The sequence below is a fragment of the Electrona antarctica genome (assembly GCF_951216825.1).
Source record: "Electrona antarctica genome assembly, chromosome: 6".
Lineage (NCBI taxonomy): Eukaryota > Metazoa > Chordata > Actinopteri > Myctophiformes > Myctophidae > Electrona > Electrona antarctica.
The window spans coordinates 9,635,857-9,651,198 of NC_136811.1; the positions used below are offsets into that span (position 1 = coordinate 9,635,857).

The following is a 15,342-nucleotide window of genomic DNA, read 5'->3' on the forward strand; positions in this document are numbered from 1 at the left end:
CGTATTTCTTCTCATGCCATTCACCCCCCCCCCCCCCCTTAACATTAATGCCCTATTTTATTATACTTTTCTGTATAACGGTGTTACGCAAAAGTATAGTGAAGCCAGCCGATCTACAAGCTCACAATATAGTTCACAATATAGCCAGGTTGACAGTGCTCTGTTTCCTTGTAAGGTTTCCGTGCGGCAGCGCGACAATTAACAATATACCGTACTGTTCATGTCTGCCAGACAGTGTTGTTTTTGACAGCTATTTTAGTTTTAGTCGTATAGTCTCTTGAATAGTTTTCATTTAGTTTTAGTCACATTTTAGTCACCTGGAATGTTTTAGTGTTAGTCTATAGTTTTAGTCGACTAAATATCATACGATTTTAGTCGACTGAATTGTATTTTGGCGGGCCTTGATGCCGTCGTAATGACCGATTTCACACTTGCTGAAAATTGCCGAGCTCACAACGCGTCGCGTTGCGAGCTTGTAGATCGGCTAACATGCAACCAAGTGTAAAATTACTTATACTGGAATTCTTTTCCACTAGTCCCTCCCTAACATTTTAGTCCAGTTTTTATTTATCGATGAAATTGTCAATATATTTAGTCTTAGTTTTAGTCATCATAGCTTATATATAGTTTTCATTTAGTTTAGTTTTAGTCAGTGAAAAAAGGTAGTCGACGAACATTCTTGAGAGAGAGAGAGAGAGAGAGAGAGAGAGAGAGAGAGAGAGAGAGAGAGAGAGAGAGAGAGAGAGAGAGAGAGAGAGAGAGAGAGAGAGAGAGAGAGAGAGAGAGAGAGAGAGAGAGAGAGAGAGAGAGAGAGAGAGAGAGAGAGAGAGAGAGAGAGAGAGAGTGCAGAAGGGCATGAAGGAGAACATGAACAGCATGATCTCCTCTGGACAGAGCACAACAGTCTGGGAAAGCAAAACGGCCTGTTTGTTTGTTTGTCTGCAGTTTGCCGCTGGGAACAACAACTTCTCTGTCCGCAGTCTCACTCGCTGTGCTTGCCTTTTCTATTACAACAACAACAACAGCAACAACAACAACAACAAAACCAGATGTTCAGATTTACGGTAGCAATTCCCGATTTTCATTGTTCTACAAGTTGTAGAGGCAGGCGTGTGCACAGATAGACACCAAGTGGTGCTAAAGCACCTGCTTCGTTTTGTTTGCACAGTTTGTTCATTTTATTTTTGTTTTGTACAGTATGTGGCCCATGGTGTCATCGATCCATTTAGCATTAACCCATTTAGGCCTGACGTCGAAATTAAAAAAAGTCTTCTGAAAGAATATATATATTCAAAGATTTGTGCCGCATTTTCAAGATTTTTCAAAAATAGCAGACCTACAAGCTCGTAGCGCGCCACCGAGTGGCGTGCTACGAGCTTGTAGGTCTGCTATTTTTCAATAGCTAAAGTATGAAAAAAGGAACAAAAAAGATAGCCTTCATCAGGCTATCTTTATGCATAAAGATAGCCTGATGAAGGCCGCATAGGCCGAAACGTTGCTGTTTCCCTAAATAAAAGTTGGTCACTGCCTTTGAAGACAGTGTGCGGGTGTTTTTTCATTTTTGGTCACCGTACCCTCTCCTACGCACCTGTCGCCTGTAGGTGTGCAAAAGCCTTGCTTTTTAATAGCTAAAGTATAACATAATGCTTAGTTAAAACACCAAAAGGGGTTCCCGCCCAGAATGGGTTAAAAGCGTCTAATATAATATCGTTGCTGTCGGGAGGAAACCTCATGACTCAATTTTTGATTTTTCTTTGGCATAAATCAGTGCTATTGAACACCCTTTACGTCTGTGTGTTGTTTCGGAAATATTGAACCAATGGAAAGTAGTAAAAAGTGCTTTGGACAAAACCTCTTAACTCCATTAATTGGACCCTCAAAATGTCTGCTAAAGCAACTAACTCCACCACCTCTCCCCCTCTCATGGAAGTAATTGACAATATATAAAGTTACAACGCCAACTTTGATGAGGCTGTATTGCTTTGTTTAAAAACATAAGGTTTTCTTAATTTCCTGAAAAATGTATATTTTTCATTTCCTGAACAATGAACATTTTTTGGAGCCCTAAAATCTACAACTCTCACACACTATTAAGGAAGGTTCCACGAGCCACACAAGGTGCCCTAGCCTTTTTCACTTGAACACCTGCTCCTCAAAATGTCTGTGCATGCCACACCACAGTATATAGAGTGGCGAGGGACATGAGGACCATACACACATAGCAAGGTAGACATGACGCCTGCTTTCGGCTCTGGGGCGTGAGTATCTCCAGAGTCTAGGCAACATGCCAAGCTTCCGTGTGCGTCCAACGAACGTAATGGTCGGTAGGCCAATCAGAGAGGCAATGTAAACGTTTGTTTTCTCACGCCAATAAAGTTCCTTTGGATTGAATTGATAGGTCCCGGAAAATACGTGCTTTGATTGGCCAGTATAGTCACTTGAGTGGCAGCGACGCAGCGTGCCTCAATTCCGCACTTCCGCGTCACTTTCGCCTGTCCTCCACACGTCTCAATATTTGACAATGAAAGGAGAAATTGGGTCAATTTTGACCTGAGATCAGATTCTCAATATTTGACAATGAAAGGAGAAATTGGGTCAATTTTGACCTGAGATCAGATTCTAATATTTTTCAATAGCTAAAGCAAAACATAATGCTAACACCAAACAGGGTTCCCGCCCAAAATGGGTTAAATGTCCGCCAAATATGACGTAAATCGTGTCCCCACACGTCTCAATATTTGCCATTGACGATGAAAGGAGAAATTGGGTCAAATGTCAGGCCAAATATGACGTGAATTTGTACGATGACAAGAGCGCGCCTGACTTCACACACTGGTGTGATTTTTTTATATACTGTACAGCTATGGTGAGGAGTGGACAAGGATAGTGGCTTCCTGTATACATTCCTACATACATCTCATTGGCTCTAACCACTAGCCAATCAAAGGCAGCCACGAGGCTTCACACTACCCTGTGGGACCAATCAGGGAGGGTTTTTAGACTGCAGGCATGCAGGGTCAGTGTGTAGGAAGAGAGAGCTTCATCAGAGCAGGAGCACGCTCGGGGGACGTGCACACATAGACATCAAAAGGGGCTTCAGCCCCCATGCCCCTTTTACTCGTCTGTAAAACAACCGAGAGACTGCCCTCTCCAGACCACGAATGCAGCATTTACTATGATGAAACAAATGTAAAATGCCTCTCCTTTCCATGCCATGCCGGAAGGAAGGCAGCATTCTGGAGAATTGCTTTTTATCCCCCCGAAGTCTCCTGAACTTGAACATAGTATAGGCTATTTTGCATTGAACACATTTGTTTAGAAATCCATGTCGTACACACTAGCTAAAGGGTGCTGGGCTGCGCCCCGAAAAGAGCTGATCTACAAGCTCTCAACGCGCCGCAGCGCGCTGCGACGAGAGCTTGTAGATCTGCTATTTTCGCTATTTTTGTCCAAAAAGTGCCCTCTTACGGGATTTCAGCCCCTGCCTCTCTAACACTCTCTGCACGCCCCTGAGCACGCTATAGGCCTACGGACTGTGAACATTTGTAGTTTTGTTTCCGAGAAAGGCACAGCTATAGACTATTAGTTGTTTTTTTCCTGACGCTACCAATCGCCAAATCGGGGTGGAAACAGCGTGGTCTCTCATAATGTGTCTTGTCTCAGGGCGGACACTCTAACCACAAGGCCATTGAGCTATTAAAACACAATGTAAATTGGAGATGTGTCCCGCGACCTATATTTGTGTATATACCGTATCTGTCGGGGGTGGAAACCAGCTGTTTTGTGTTGCAGCGCGTGCGCGCGCGCGCGTGTAGTGTTGTTGTTCTTATCCATATATGCGCCTCGGTTCGTCCCGTTTGTTCCACGCCAGGTGTCGACGCAGTTGTTCGTGCAATTTTCGTGTTTGCATTATTTTAACTGTGTAGGCATACCATATTCTGAATTACCAAAAAGAGGACACATGCGCGCGTGCATGTGGATGTGCACATGCGCGTGCACGTCGTGCATGTGCATGTGTCGTGCGTGGGCGGTTCTGTTAAATTCAGATGTCAAAATAATCTATAGCCTAACAATAAATTGATCAAATATGCTCTATATTAGTTATGTATTTATTTAAAGCAGTGGCTCTCAAAGGTGTGATCCAGGGACCCTCATGGTTCCTTGAGGGGGTTCCAAATGGACCCATTATAGGTCTGTAACTCTGAGAGTGTACAAATGGAACCAAGTGGACCCTACAGGTCTGTAACTCTGAGAGTGTACAAATGGAACAAAATGGACTCTTTTATAACTTTTAACTCTGATACTGTACAAATGGAATCAAATGGGACTCTTATGGGTCCATTTGGTTTTACTCTCAGAGTTATGGGGGTCCTTGAAATTAAAAAGGTTGAGAACCTGTATGCAATGGCTTATGTCTTGTAAAAAGAGAGACCAGCCTATTGTACAAACCATCATATGTTATGCTTTGCTAGGTTGTACAAAATAATATTGGGTCAATATAATTTGCAGGACTCACCGCGCGCACAGCTGCCTTGTCTGTGTTGACATGACATGGGCTTGCAGGACAGAACTTTTATTTGTGACAGACACATAGTTCCTTTGCAGACAATACAATCTGCTTCTCATTGGTCAGTCACAAAGCTAAGAAAACAATGTGAGAAAAAATTTAAGGACTGGAAAGCTCTGTCTTTCTCTATGTCTCTCCCTTTCTCTCTGTGTCCCTCCCTTGCTGGGGTGAAGACGTGTGTGCTCTCTCTCTCTCTCTCGCTCTCTTCTCTCTCCTCCCTCTCTGGGGTGTGTGGGGGGGGGGGGATTAGTTGCGCTGCCTTCGACAGTGCTATACTTCTCCAGCAGCGGTGCAGAACCGAGAGAGTGACACATTGTTTTGGATGTAAACTGCGCAACTTTTAGCTTTAAAGATCGGATTGTGTAGTCGCACCGGTGCTACAAAGTGAATGTTACAACTCGCACAGTGATATTTTAAGTCGCAAATGCGAGTACCTAGTCGCACTGTCGAGCCCTGTGTAGTGTAGTGCCATTTTCGCTGCATCGCGAGGCGATCCAAAATCCCCCCCCGCGCACGCACGCACGCACACACACACACACTGTACGTAGCTGTTTGTTGTTGCAGCGTGCGCGTGTGTGTGTAGTGTTGGTGTTGTTGTTCGTATCCAGATATGAGCCTCGGTTTGTCCCGCTTGTACCACGCCAGGTGTCGACGCGGTCGTGTTTGCATTATTGTAACTGTCCAAGTTAGAATCAGTGTGTGCGGTGTGTAGTTCTTCTTCTTCTACTTTGTTTTGGTATGTGTGTGTGTGGGTCACGTGGTGGGCTTTGAGCAAATGGGAGAGGGAATGTAGTGTTGCCAGGTCTGCGTATTGTAAGCGAGTGGTAGTGTGTGTAAGTAGCGTGTTGAATGGCATTTTGTCTGTGCTTGTTTTCATAGACGTGGCAACAAATTAGGCGGGGGTGTCGGTGCTTGTGGCGTGTTTGTGTGTATTATTGATATTGATATTGTTTGCGAGTGTGGACGGGAGCCGGCTTTAGTGGCAGTGCAATGACAATTTTTACGCGGGTGGTGTTGAGTGTGGGCGTGCGGCGCGACATGAGGAGATAGGCATGGATCGACGCGGAGGGTAAGTCTGTGACGTCTTAGTGTGTTGTTGCAGTGTGTGTTGCTCCTGCTTCGGCGTCGGCACCCAGCGTGTCAGTGACGTAGTAGCTGGTGACTTTGGGTCCCTTTTGCTGGGTTGGGTACACCTTTTCAAATGTATAATAGATAGATAGCTTGGCGCCCCCCCAGAGATATCAAATTGTATTATGGCCGTTCTGTGCGGACTAACGCATATAACTGACTGGAATATAGTCCTGGGGGGGGAGTCGATTCCCCCTCGGAATAAAACAAATAAGAACGTTTGAGAACCACTGATCTATATACATGAGGTCCCTGCACATCCCAAAACACACACACACACACACACACACACACATACACACACACGCACACACACACACACACACACACACACACACACCCCCTCTCATATAGCCCCTTACCTTCCAGGCAGCAGATCCTCCAGAGGCCGGAGTGCGTCAGGGCCCCGGGGTCCTTCTTGTCCTTGTTGTGCGGGTCGTCGGCGGACGCGTTGTTGCTGCTGTTGCAGATCATGGCGCGCGAGTACAGCCAGTAGTCGGTGCTGATGGACACGGTCATCAGGCCGAAGGCGGCGAACGCCCCCACCGTGGTGAGCAGGATCTGGATGCCCTTCTCACACACCATGCCTGGAGGTTGAGGGTGAGAGAAGGAGATCATCAGTGTTGGAACTATAACGCCCTTACATTAAGTTACTTTACATAACGAAACTACTTTTTGCTGTATAGTAACTGCATATACTGCATAGTAACTTGTGATGTAACTTTTTTCCCATTTCCCATTCAGTAACGCCATTATTGTTACTGTGTTTTCAATGGGTGAGTTAGTAGTTACCCACGTTACGTAATGTAATCCATTATTGTTACTGTGTTTTCAATGGGTGAGTTAGTAGTTACCCACGTTGCATAATGTAATCCATTATTGTTACTGTGTTTTCAATGGGTGAGTTAGTAGTTACCCACGTTGCGTAATGTAATCCATTATTGTTACTGTGTTGTCAATGGGTGAGTTAGTAGTTACCCACGTTACGTAATGTAATCCATTATAGTTACTGTGTTTTCAATGGGTGAGTTAGTAGTTACCCACGTTACGTAATGTAATCCATTATTGTTACTGTGTTTTCAATGGGTGAGTTAGTAGTTACCCACGTTACGTAATGTAATCCATTATTGTTACTGTGTTTTCAATGGGTGAGTTAGTAGTTACCCACGTTACGTAATGTAATCCATTATTGTTACTGTGTTTTCAATGGGTGAGTTAGTAGTTACCCACGTTACGTAATGTAATCCATTATAGTTACTGTGTTTTCAATGGGTGAGTTAGTAGTTACCCACGTTGTGTAATGTAATCCATTATTGTTACTGTGTTTTCAATGGGTGAGTTAGTAGTTACCCACGTTGCATAATGTAATCCATTATTGTTACTGTGTTTTCAATGGGTGAGTTAGTAGTTACCCACGTTACGTAATGTAATCCATTATAGTTACTGTGTTTTCAATGGGTGAGTTAGTAGTTACCCACGTTACGTAATGTAATCCATTATTGTTACTGTGTTTTCAATGGGTGAGTTAGTAGTTACCCACGTTACGTAATGTAATCCATTATTGTTACTGTGTTGTCAATGGGTGAGTTAGTAGTTACCCACGTTACGTAATGTAATCCATTATTGTTACTGTGTTTTCAATGGGTGAGTTAGTAGTTACCCACGTTACGTAATGTAATCCATTATAGTTACTGTGTTTTCAATGGGTGAGTTAGTAGTTACCCACGTTACGTAATGTAATCCATTATTGTTACTGTGTTTTCAATGGGTGAGTTAGTAGTTACCCACGTTACGTAATGTAATCCATTATAGTTACTGTGTTTTCAATGGGTGAGTTAGTAGTTACCCACGTTACGTAATGTAATCCATTATTGTTACTGTGTTTTCAATGGGTGAGTTAGTAGTTACCCACGTTACGTAATGTAATCCATTATTGTTAGTGTTTCCAATGGGTGAGTTAGTAGTTACCCACGTTACGTAATGTAATCCATTATTGTTACTGTGTTTTCAATGGGTGAGTTAGTAGTTACCCACGTTACGTAATGTAATCCATTATTGTTAGTGTTTCCAATGGGTGAGTTAGTAGTTACCCACGTTACGTAATGTAATCCATTATTGTTACTGTGTTTTCAATGGGTGAGTTAGTAGTTACCCACGTTACGTAATGTAATCCATTATTGTTAGTGTTTCCAATGGGTGAGTTAGTAGTTACCCACGTTGCGTAATGTAATCCATTATTGTTAGTGTTTTCAATGGGTGAGTTAGTAGTTACCCACGTTACGTAATGTAATCCATTATTGTTACTGTGTTTTCAATGGGTGAGGTAGTAGTTACCCACGTTACGTAATTGTAATCCAAAAGAACCGTGCATGGGCAGGGCATCAGTATTATATCCATATCATTAGACTGGATATTGTCTGTGATTTTGGATATTGTACTATTGGCATAAGTGTTAAGAGTAGAGCTTAAAACACACCACAACTGGACCAGTGACATATTCTTTCCTTTAAAACAATGTGTCTGAATTGGAAAATCTTGTAAAGTAAAGTAACTAGTAACTAGTTACTTTCATAATTTAGTAACTAGTAAAGTAATTCGTTATTTTCAGACTAGTAACTTATAACCATAACAAATTACGTTTTCAAAGTAACTTGAACAACACTGGAGATCATTAACCCATTTAGACCTAAGTTTGATTCTACAAATTCTTCTGAATCATCTTGAAGAAAACCCTATGTTTCTATGTCAGTGGTTCTCAAACTATATTTCATGTCAAGGAGCCCTAGAATTCTATGTATTTGATGTCGGCGGGGCGAGCGGTTCTCGAGTTACGTGGATTACAGGCATACGTATACAGGTACCTACGAGACAGTGACATCCATAGGTACCTCTCTGGAAGGAACGAATGGAACTGGACCGTACGTACTTGGTGCACTTAGATAGCACTGTCTGTACAGTATGTGGACCATGGTGACATTGATCAATTCTTGATAAAAAAAAGCTTCTAATATATTATTTAGGCCCCAAAATCTATACATTTCACACTATTATTAAGGCAACCGGCCGGTTCCACGCGCTGCACAAGGTGCCCTTTTTCACTTGAGCACCTGCCCCTCTATAAATGTCTGTGCACGCCACTGTAAAACAACATTAACCCATTTTTTGGGCGGGAACCCCTTTTGGTGTTTTAACTAAGCATTATGTTATACTTTAGCTATTGAAAAATAGCAGATCTACAAGCTCATAGTGCGCCACCGAGTGGCGCGCTACGAGCTTGTAGGTCTGCTATTTTTGAAAAATCGTGAAAATGCGGCACAAATCTTTGAATATATATTCTTTCAGAAGACTTTTTTTTTTCAGTCAGGCCTAAATGGGTTAAAATAATAGCAAAAAAAGGCCATGGATGAGGCAATATGGTGAGAACATGAATAACACGACCTTAAAAAATCAACTAAAAGCAAGTGCGAATAAGTAGGTCTTGAGCTGTGCTATAAAGGGCACGTCAAAGGCCACCGTGGAAAAAAAACATGTATTTAAAGGCCACTGGTGAACGTGCAGAGCGAACGTGACCCTGAGGTGAGGACACATTGACACACAAATGGAGGTTAACTCCCGCAAACGCTTGTTTTAAACAGTAGTTAACATTCTTCTTTTTTTAGGTGCTTCTTCAAAATGTCCAGAGCCGTATTATTATACGTATACATACAGTGCATGCAGAGAGATGGAAGGAGAGGAACAACAATTTGTATAGAATCTGGTGTCATTCCTAAATGGGTTAGGTTTTGATTTCGGATGTAGCGCCACAATCATTTTAACCAGTTCAACCATATTTTATGGCTATTCACAAATAGCAGATATCAGTGGCGTGCACAGACATTTAGAGGGGCACCGGCCGGTGGCGATTTATAGATTTTGGGGCCTAAATAATATATTAGAAGCTTTTTTTTATCAAGAATTGATCAATGTCACCATGGTCCACAGTACTGTACAGTGTACTCTGTAAAATGTGCCCTTTTTTCTCTTTCAAAAGCGCACATTTGTCCAGAGAGAAAAGGGCAGGGGCAGGCGCTCTATAGCACCCCCTAGTGTCTATCTGTGCACGCCAAGATATACAAGCTCACTATGAAGCTCACTAAGCACATCTTTGATTCTCCTGCCAATAAAAGCGCCTTTGAATTGAACCGAGAGTGTGTGGGGGAGGGAACGAACCGACATGAGTAATGGAGACGAGAAAGAGAAGACAGGCAGGAGGAGGAGGAGGAGGAGGAGGAGAAGGAGGAGGAGGGGAACATTAGACGTGATGAAAGGTCAGGTTGAACTGATCTCGACGATCGTTTGTTGTTCGCATGACGAGCCGGAAAGGAAACGGAAAGCCCAAAAATAGCGTGAGAGGGTTGGGGAGGGGGTAGGGGGTCATGAGGACACACAGGGGTGGGGGGTGGGGGGGGGTGTACGAAGGAGAGAAGGTGAGATGACAATGAGGAGAGGAGGGGGAAGGGTGTGTGTGCGTGTGTGCGTTTGTGCTTGTGCTTGTATTACACAGCTAGATTTCATCAAGACCGCATCCTCATCACATGGTAAAGGTCTCCCCCCCCCCCCCCCCCCCCCCCCCCCCCCCCGCCACAAAAATAAATAAATGAAAAGATCTGACATTTTGTGCGAGCGGCGCAATTACATACAAAGTCAATGCAAAGACGTGGAAAATGTTCAACTTTTCAAGAGGAGAACTTCTTCTCCTCTTTGATCTTTCGGTGGGAGGAACGCACCGTAAGACCATAAGATATTCATGCGATCAAACCAATTTCGCTATTAGAGATTAATTTGCCTCAAGCCCAGTACTGTATATGCGTTCTTACTTCAAAAACAACAACAACAACGATTGTTTTACAGATATTGTTTCATGAGGTTTTGCATGGAAAATATAGCGGCCAATTTTTCGCTGTCCTCACTCGTCCTCACTCCAAATTGATGTGTTATGGTTTTAGAGTACACTAAATTACAGTAGTTTTACACTTAGAAAATGATTCAGTTTGGAATTAGGATTAGGCACTAGAGGTTAGGTGTAAGTGCATACCACCCGGTGTTGATTTCGTCGACTAAAACTATGACGAAATGAAAACTAAAACTGAGACTAAATATACTGACAGTTTTGTCAACAAATACAAACTAGACAAAAATGTTAGGAAGGGACTAGTGGACAAGAGATCCAGTATAAGTCATTTTACACTTGGTTGCATGCCGAAAATAGCCTACAAGCTCACACATTTAGTCGAGTAATCTCTTATGATATTTAGTCGACCAAAATTAGACTAACAGTAAAACATTCCAAGTGAATAAAAATAAACTAAATGAAAACTATTCAAGAGACTATAACTAAAACTAAAATCTAAATTTGCTGCCAAAAACAACACTGAATTACCACCTGAGCAGCGTTATTTTATTTGTCAATGTGAGACTGCGGAATACAAAACAAACAGCACATACTGGTGTGTCCTCTAACCTCACACAAGACATCAGAGTGAAATATGGACATGAGTGTATTGATTTGAGCTCACTCTTTGTGGGCACTAACAGAGGGACTTTAATATGATACTGTACATGCCTGCCTGTCACTTTTGGAGCAATAGAAAGCTCCTGTTGTATAAAGGGATTTTGTGTTGTATATTTTTATGTATTTGTACCTTTTAAAAAAAAAATATTCCTGGGTTTTTTTGGACCCAATGTTTTATACATTTGTGTCAATAAAGTAATTAAGTAAGTAAAAGTAGTAAGGGTTGGAGTTACAGAGCATGCGTGCGTGCATGGCATCAGTGTTGTTTTTGGCAGCACATATTTTATTTAGTTTTAGTCCTAGTCTCTTCAATAGTTTTCATTTGGTTTTAGTCACATTTCAGTCACCTGGAATGTTTTAGTTTTAGTCGACTAAATATCATAAGATTTTTGTCGACTAAATCTACAGTTGATTTAGTCGACTAAAATTTATTTTGTCGGGCCTTGATGCCATCGTAATGACTGATTTATAATTTTACACTTGCTGAAAATAGCCGATCTACAAGCTCACAACGCGTCGCAGCTTGTAGATCGGCTATTTTCAGCATGCAACCAAGTGTAAAATGACTTACACTGGATCTCTTGTCCACTAGTCCCTTCCTAATATATTTAGTTTTTGTCATCATAGCTTAGCTTTCATTTAGTTTCCATTTAGTTTTCGTCAGTGGAAAAAGGTAGTCGACGAACATTTTTAGTCTTAGTTTTAGTCAACAAAACCAACACTGCATGGCGTGCGCGTGCGTGCGTGCGTGCGTGCGTGCGTGCGTGCGTGCGTGCGTGCGTGCGTGGCATGCGTGTGCGTCGGATCCAGGTGGTCTCTGGGCATGTCCTTGAAGGAGAAGTTGTGTGCTGCGTCAGCCTAACTATTAGACAGAAGGCGAAGGCAAGGAATCCATATTCATGACCCTGCACAGCAAAACCCTCGGTGTTCATTTAACCCATTTAGACCTGCGAACGATGCTACGAATGTCTTCTAAATCCTGAGTTTCTATGTCAGTCGTTCTCAAACATTTCCATGTCAAGGACCCCCAAGATTATATGTAATTGGCCGCCGACCCCCGTCTGAAAATATGTTGTTCCAGGGACACCCCAGAAGCAAAGATTTGAGTTAAAAACTCTGTAAGAATATATATTCAAAGATTTGCAGTTTGCACTACATCTTCACGATTTTTCAAAAATAGCAGACCTACAAGCTCATAGCGCGGCACTCGGTGCCGCGCTATGAGCTTGTAGATCTGCTATTTTTCAAAAGCTATAATGTATAACATAATGCTTAAAACACCAAAAGGGGTTCCCGCCCAACATGGGTTAACCGTGCAGCCTGTATAGTTGTACCCTTATGGGATCCGTTTGGGTCCATTAATGTAAGATCAATGGAACATTTTCCCTCTGCACATTGTACCGCGTGACGCCTCCCTCCCCCAGCGCCGGAGGCACGCCTGGAGGGAAGCGCACAAGCGCACACTGACGAGAGTATACCGCAAACCTGGCTACAGCGCTTACAAATTAAAAAGGACAGAATTAAGTCCTACAGCTAAGCGTGCTCTACTGACATGTACGAGCTCGCAGCGCGGCACAAAGTGACGCATTGATCCCATACTCCACTGCCATGATATCTGTATTCCATCCATCCATCTTCAACCGCTTATCCGTAGTCAGGTCGCGGGGGCAACAGCTCCACCAGAGTGTTCCAGACTTCCCTCTCCAGAGCAACATTAGTAACTTCCTCCTGGGGGATTCCGAGGCGGCCAGTGAGTCGATGTGTTTCCTCCAACTGCGCCTTGGTCTGCCCCGGCATCTCCTCCCAGTGGGACGTGCCTCGAGGACCTCCCTAGGGAGACGCCCTAGGGAGAGGCATCCCAACAACCAGATGCCCGAACCATCTAAGTTGGCTCCTTTCCAGGAGCCAGGATATCTGTATGGAATTGCTTATATCGGGTAAAGTATATATAAAGGACAATTTTCAACGTTAGTATTCTAGATGTAATCTTCTTCGTGCTGGATAGCACATAAGGTCTATACTTTTCACCAGCGAACGCCAATGCTGTCTGCACTTGAGCCCCATGCAGGTCCATCCACGTTCTGTCATGTCCTTCTCCACAGATCTTCTCCATGTCTCTTTGGGTCTCTTCCCCGGTCGTGTCCATCTCATTGGCTATACCCTTGGAGTGGCATTTGGGTCCGTCCAATCCACATCCACCTTCTGGGCTTGATGACATGCACTTGACAGTGGACGGGTTCAGGCCTGTTCTCCTGTCGGGAGACCCAAATTCGGGTGAAAGTCCATTATAGACTTTTAAGGCCATAAGGCTGAGGCTGAGAGCCACTCTGCTACATACTGCAGTGCAGAGCGAGAAAAGTACAGTAGTGGGGTTAGCAAGCAGCCTTGTTTGACACCTATTTTGTAATGGATAAAGTGTGGGTCATGACCGAAAGAATAAGGTCGCAAATACAATCGGCCGAAATGAGTTTTCTCCGACGGGTGGCTCGCATCTCCCTTAGAGATAGCTGGGTGAGAAGTTCAGTCACGCGAGAGAGACTCGGAGTAGAACCGCTGCTTCTTCGCCTGGAAAGGAGCCAGCTGAGGTGGTTCGGGCATCTGGTTACGATGCCTCTCGAGCGTCTCCCTAGGGAGGTCCTTGAGTCACGTCCCACTGGGAGCAGTCCCCCGGGCAGACCAAGAGATGAGATGGAGCTCACTTGGCCTTGGAACGCCTCGGGATCCCCCAGGAGGAAGTCACTAATGTTGCTCTGGAGAGGGAAGTCTGGTGGAGCTGTTGCCCCCGCGACCCGACTACGGATAAGCGGTTGAAGATGGATGGATGGATAAAGTGGTTTAAAGTGATTGTGGGGTGGCGGGGAGGGTGTCACGTGTTACTGCATGTCCTCCTACGGGTTCGGCGGCACCATGTCAGCAAGAAGTGTTGGGCGGGAGGAGTTTAGGACCATGGCTATAGTCTATACGTCCTCCCGGCGGGGGCTCCTCACTGGCAGGAGGTGCGCTACAGCAGCAGTGAAGGAGAAGGCACATATACTGTACACGTGTGTGGGGAGGAATCCATTGGCATAACGACATATAAAACACACATGCACAAAATAACTTAGGGCTGAAAATGCTGACGACTGCACGCACGCACGCACGCACGCACGCACGCACGCACGCACGCACGCACGCACACACACACACACACACACACACTCAAGTCATGCTGGGAGTTGTGAAAACTCCACACAAAGCCCGAAGCGCTTCAGGTGTAGCTCTTTCTTACCTCCTGCCGTGTTCCTATCCTTCGACTCCATTTTGAAATGTTTGGCTTCCCCGTTAGTGAAGAATGAGCTGTCCCCTCAATCCGGACAGCATCCATCTACCGTTCTCACTCCAAGCCCCCTCTCTCTCTCTCTCTCTCTCTCTCTCTCTCCTCCTCTCTATCTTTCTCCTCGCCTTCTCTCTCTCGCTTTAACTATACTCTCTTTCTCTCTGTCTCTGACTCTCTGTTCATCTGTGTCTGTCTCTCTGTCTCTGTCTCTGTCTCTCTCCCTCTCTCTCTCTCTCTCTCTGTGTGTTGAGCGTTGTGCTGGTGTGGAACGCTGCTGGTTCTGGTGTGTGTGTGCGTGTGTGCGTGTGTGTGTGTGTGTGTATGTGTGTGTGTGTGTGTGTGTGTAAGGATGGATGGATGCTTTCTTCCGTCAGCAGAGAGTTTGCGCTGGAGAGGACATGATGGCTGGTTCTCCTGCACAGAAAAAAACACACAGAGAGAGAACAGTCAGCTTCACAAAACTGTTCAAATTCATTTCATTTCATTTCAGGGCTGTCATTTGGGGTCAGGGGGGACGACGATTTGCCATAGATGCCCATAACTCTTGAGAGTGTACGAACGGAACCGACCGTATAGAGTTACAGACCTGTGAGAAGAACGTCTCATTCAATTTTGTTTCATTAAATTTTTACCCATTTTGGGGCGGGAACCCCTTTTGGTGTTTTAAGCATTATGTTATGCTTTAGCTGTTGAAAAATAGCAGATCTACAAGCTACACAAAAATCGTGAAATTGTGGCGCAAATCTTTGAATATATATTCTTTCAGAGTGAACGTTATAG

General features: G+C 44.1%; 1 protein-coding gene across 1 annotated transcript in view; it reads right to left on the minus strand.

The window, feature by feature from the left end:
• LOC306925610 (voltage-dependent calcium channel gamma-2 subunit-like) overlaps positions 1–14,600 on the minus strand; it is a gene marked incomplete at its 3' end in the record, with an annotated part of 53,157 nt that extends 38,557 nt beyond the window's left edge. Inside the window, exons 1-2 of the mRNA XM_079504556.1 lie at positions 14,515–14,600; positions 6,058–6,282 (exon numbers count right to left, since the gene is read on the minus strand). Coding sequence (XP_079360682.1) covers positions 6,058–6,282; positions 14,515–14,545 — 256 coding nt within the window. The 5' untranslated portion in view covers positions 14,546–14,600. The remainder of the gene's footprint in view (positions 1–6,057; positions 6,283–14,514) is intronic.
• Positions 14,601–15,342: the final 742 nt, after the last annotated feature.